At 52.3% G+C, this 5,006-nt stretch overlaps 1 protein-coding gene across 1 annotated transcript; it reads left to right on the plus strand.

The window, feature by feature from the left end:
• The first annotated feature begins 3,779 nt into the window (after window positions 1-3,779).
• Window positions 3,780-5,006, plus strand: LOC136787779 (olfactory receptor 14C36-like). Its single transcript, XM_066985098.1, has one exon. The coding sequence runs from the start codon at window positions 3,879-3,881 to the stop codon at window positions 4,812-4,814; it is 936 nt and encodes a 311-aa protein (XP_066841199.1). The 5' UTR covers window positions 3,780-3,878; the 3' UTR covers window positions 4,815-5,006.

Consider the following 5,006-nt stretch of genomic DNA (forward strand, 5'->3'; position numbering starts at 1 on the left):
ATCTTTGGATAGTTGTTCGTTGGCTAGGTTTTTATATATCACCTCCAGCATGACTAATTCCATCGGGCACCAGATACCCAACTCCACTGTTGTCCACTTGCCTGGTTGACATACAAGATCTTCCTTCAGGGGTTACCTTTCCTTCACACCTGACAGGAGTATGTTCCTTCTGCCCATTTTCCAATTGTTTGTCAGTCACCCCTTCCCTAGAGGGGGATCCCAGCTGCTTTGCATCCCTACCCTCTAATTCCAGGCTATTGGCCCCTTTCTCCCAGCAGCCAGGTGGCAATGCGCTCACTTAGTTGATGGCTGAAATCTTTCCACAAATCTCCTAGCTCACCCTGGAATAGAGATGGTGTGGTTACTGATGTTGTTATGATCTCTTTCTCTTTGCCCTCCTGCTTCCACGATGGTCAAGCTTTACCATAACATTCCACGTCATCTTCCTCCTTTCTTGTCTGGGTAGGAGTTTCTTTCCTTTTTAAAAACCCTGACTTTCACATTCATTGTTTTCTCTTGCATATAGGAGCAATCAATAGTGGCACAGGTTGGTTCTCTGGCCCAGCCCTGAAGCCCATCACAGCCGTTGGAGTGGCTGCAGGGCCTGTTGCAGGAGTTGCTGGGGCTGCAGGGCCCATCACAGGACTTGTTCAGGCTGTATGGCCCGTTGCAGGGGTTTGGAGTGGTTGCACGGCCCATTGTAGGAGTTGCTGTGGCTGCAAGGCCATTAAGAGGAGTTGCAGCAGCTGTGGGGCCTGTCACAAGGGTTGGAGTGGCGCTGACTGCAGCTCAGTAAGAACAGGCCAAGTTGCACATTGCGGTGATTTGTGTCTCTTTGGAATTGCCAGGCTGATGACAAACCTCTTTCAAGCATTTCGCCATTTTTTTTAGAATTCTGCACTTGTTCAGGAATAAAGTTTCAAAGCACTGGAGGTGCCCACTGATCAAGGTGCCTGCTCATATCCTCCCACAATCCCTGCAACTCTTAGCTCTCCTGCCTTGGGGCAGATCTCTGGAGGGCATTATTAATAAGTTGGTTAATGTTAAACAAAGCCTGAAACACATTCAGGATACATCACAATGGGAACATGCAGGTTTGACCATCCCAAGGATATTCAAAGCTTTGAAGAGTTAGTGTAAGTATCCTGGAGGAGAAGGAGGAGGTGAAGGAGAAAGGGAGAGTGAAGAAGTGGGCAAAAGTGTCCCCCCATTGCCCTCTCGGTGTCCTTATCTACCAGCTCTGGGGGCTGAGTACCAGGGGAACAAATGGTCCAGCTGATAAAGACTGAGGCAAAGAAGTCATTAAGTAACTCAGCCTTTTCCTCATCACTCTCACTAGGCTTCCTCCCACGTCCAATAAAGGTCGAAGACACTTCTTAATCTTCCTTTTCATTTTCTTATTTATTAATAAAAACTTTTTTATTGTCTTAGAAACTAATAGCCAGACTGAGCTAGAGTAGAGCTTTAGCCCTTCTAACTTTGCCTTGCACAGCCTCACAACATTTAGGACACCGCTCCAGGAAAAAGGGGGCATGCCTGAGAAGGAAACACAGAAGAGGTGGAACCTTGCAGCCCTCCATCCCCTGCCCTTCTGTGACTCTGTGCTGCAATTCCATTCAGCTGGTTACTCCTGTATTATCCAAACTTTCCTGCAGCTCCTGACGCTGCTGTCTTGTCAGAGATAGCACAATTTCGGTGAGTCATCTGCACACAGACATTAACAGCTGACAGAATGGACCGTCTGTCTAGGGGCAAATTGAGAAACTGCATGAATTTGCCTAGAGAAACCTCTTGAGAGTCGCAGGAAGAATGAGGTTGTGCAATGGAGGAAGAGGAACCCCACACATCAGGGCAGACTGGGACCCTGCTGAGTGAGCAGTGCCCAGGAGGAGGAGGGCCTGGGCACCACGAGGGATGCCATACGAGCAGTGGTGCTGCTCCTCAGGAACCACGCCAGCTTCCTACAGAGCTGCCTTACGAGGAGCATGGCCACCAAGAAGATCTGAGTTATCAGACTCAGCTCAGATCCAGTGTGACACCACAGGGACAAATGCCTACATCCATCGGGGAAAGATGTGCAGCTTTGAGAGTGCCTAGGACAGCCCGTTGTGGAGAGCAGCAAGGGCTGTGACAAGGCTGAGAGTCCCAGCAGAACCCGGGTCTTTGTGTCCATGGCTCTGGCTGTTGTCTCTGCCACTGAGGCCTAGGAGGAGACAGCTTCTCGGTAAAGCACCAGGGCCTCATTGCCTCCTCGCCCCCACCCATGAACCAGGCAGGGCTCGTACCATTCTCCTGCACTTGGCCATGCACATCCCCATCTCCTCCTGCCCCACGAAGAGCCCTGAGCAGTGTGTGAAGGGAAAGGATCTCCCTTCCCAGGGGCTAGGGGTCAAGGCCTGGCCCTTGTGCTTGGTGAAACACATCCAGTTTTCCTACACACCAGGGTCACCTTCACACTGCCTTTGTCTCCTTGTCCTCACTGCCTCCAATGCTCTGCTCTAACGAGCTCCAAGGGAGGCTGTGTCAGTGCTGGCCCTCAGGGGGACACTGCAGGAAACTTGCCTCTGACTTGGACTTGTTGAGAGATGTCTTCAGTTGTCTCTCAGTGCCTGAGGTTCGTGGGCTCCTCACCAAAGCCCCCGGAGGGGGGATTCCAATGCCTTGGGCTGGGCGTGTGGTGCTGAGCTGGGCCGGGCTCGTGGGACAGAGAGAGCTCGTGGCAAGAGGGCCCTGGTGCAGAGAGACAGCTCTGCCCAGGAGCAGCTCCTCTGCACAGTGCAGCAGGGCTGGGGGCTCTGACCGCAGGTGGCACGGGGAGAGAAGAGAAGGAGAGAGGGCTTGGAGGCAGTTGGCAGTGGGAGGATGCTGAGAGCTGCCTGCAGGAGAAATCTGCACAGCCCTTGACAAGGTACGTCTCTGGCTCCAGGGCCATGCAGCTGCACGTCCTGGAAGGGTCTCGTGCTGGGTCTTGTTGCTGGGAGGGCAGTGGGCAATGCAGTAGGCTTTGGGAGTCCTGCTGGGTTACACTGCGAGGTGAGGAAGTCTGGCAGAAGCCCCTTGGAGTGTCATAACCCAGCTGCCCATGGTCAGCCAAGATTGGAGTGGCCAATCCTCCTCCAGACACTGCAGGGGATGCAGATGGGATAGTGGAACAGCCCGGCTTGCAGATATTCATGTCTGTCTGTGGGGTGTTCTTCTGGTCTGCAGGCTTCTCTCCAGCAGGATGCTGCTCTCTTGTGACATCCTTGTGTTATCCAGGTGCCCCAAGGAGGAGACACCTCTGTGCTAAGGCCATGTCCGTGCTGCTGGATGGCTGCCTGTGGGCAGCTGGAGTGAGGCCTCTGCAGCCCTGGTGAAGAGGGAAAAGCTGAGATCCTGCTCATGCAAGACAAGGTGAGGATTCTGTCCAGATGCACTTGGTGTGGGGCTTCTCTGCTCTCAGCTTTCGGTAGTTTCTTCTCATGGGAACACCAAATAGATGGTTCTTCCTAAACATTACAGGAGTAGCTACCAGAACATAAAGCAAATAAATGCCCCTTGTTCTACACAGTCGTTGGATACTTTCCTTGAAGCAACACTGCAAATCTCCTGGTCTGACCAGTGGACTGAACTTGAGTGTCCCCCATGTTCCTGCCTCCCTCCTGCTGCACAGCAGGAAGGACTCCTCTGGAACCCACAGCAGCCCCTGCTCCCAGGGCCACTCTCAGCCAGCACCAGCTGCAGCTCAAGCAGGAGAGATGCAGAAAGGTTCTCCTGCAAGGAGAGAGGCTTGGGCTGGGGGTGCTCTAAGGCTTGCAATAGGTTTTCCTCAGAGAAGTCTGTTTTAACATTTTTCTGCCTTCTCCTTTTCAACAGACAACTGCGCCCAAATTCAGGAGATGTCCAACAGCAGCTCTGTGAGCGAGTTCCTCCTGCTGGCATTCGCAGACACGCGGGAGCTGCAGCTCCTGCACTTCGGGCTCTTCCTGGGCATCTACCTGGCTGCCCTCCTGGGCAACGGCCTCATCCTCACCGCCGTAGCCTGCGACCACCGCCTCCACACCCCCATGTACTTCTTCCTCCTCAACCTCGCCCTCCTCGACCTGGGCTCCATCTCCACCACTCTCCCCAAAGCCATGGCCAATGCCCTCTGGGACACCAAGGCCATCTCTTATCAAGGATGTGCTGCACAGGTCTTTCTGTTTGTCTTCTTGATTGTGTCAGAATTTTATGTTCTCACGGTCATGGCCTACGACCGCTACGTTGCCATCTGCAAGCCCCTGCACTACGGGATCCTCGTGGGCAGCAGAGCTTGTGCCCAGATGGCAGCAGCTGCCTGGGGCAGTGGCTTTCTCAATGCTGTCCTGCACACGGCCACTACATTTTCCCTGCCCCTCTGCCAAGGCAATGCTGTGGACCAGTTCTTCTGTGAAATCCCCCAGATCCTCAAGCTCTCCTGCTCAGATGCCTACCTTAGGGAAGTTGGGGCACTTGTGTTTAGTGTTTCTTTAGCCTTTGGCTGTTTTGTTTTCATTGTTTTCTCCTATATTCAGATCTTCAGGGCAGTGCTGAGGATGCCCTCTGAGCAGGGCAGGCACAAAGCCTTTTCCACGTGCTTCCCTCACCTGGCTGTGGTCTCCCTGTTTATCAGCACTGGCATGTTTGCCTACCTGAAGCACCCCTCCATCTCCTCTCCATCTTTGGACCTTATGGTGGCAGTTCTGTACTCGGTGGTGCCTCCAGCAGTGAACCCCCTCATCTACAGCATGAGGAACCAGGAGCTCAAGGATGCAGTAAGGAAACTCTTTGGATACATGCTTTTTCAGAATCAGTAATGACTTTGAGTTCCTTTATGATTTCAGAAACTGTGAGGAAAAATTTTGTTATCATATGCCTCTATAAATATCTTCTACTAATTATTTGTTTTGGTTTAAATAATGTTATCCTTTACCTGCTCCCAGATTATTTTTTTCATTTACAGTGACCCAATCATCTAATTACCTAAAGAAGCAGGCTTGCCATGTAGA

Source organism: Anser cygnoides, chromosome 30 (genome assembly GCF_040182565.1).
Source record: "Anser cygnoides isolate HZ-2024a breed goose chromosome 30, Taihu_goose_T2T_genome, whole genome shotgun sequence".
Classification (NCBI taxonomy): domain Eukaryota; kingdom Metazoa; phylum Chordata; class Aves; order Anseriformes; family Anatidae; genus Anser; species Anser cygnoides.

What these genes read in the sequence shown, in the direction of transcription:
- LOC136787779 (XM_066985098.1), top strand. Translation starts at nt 3,879, where the DNA reads ATGTCCAACAGCAGCTCTGTGAGCGAGTTCCTCCTGCTGGCATTCGCA.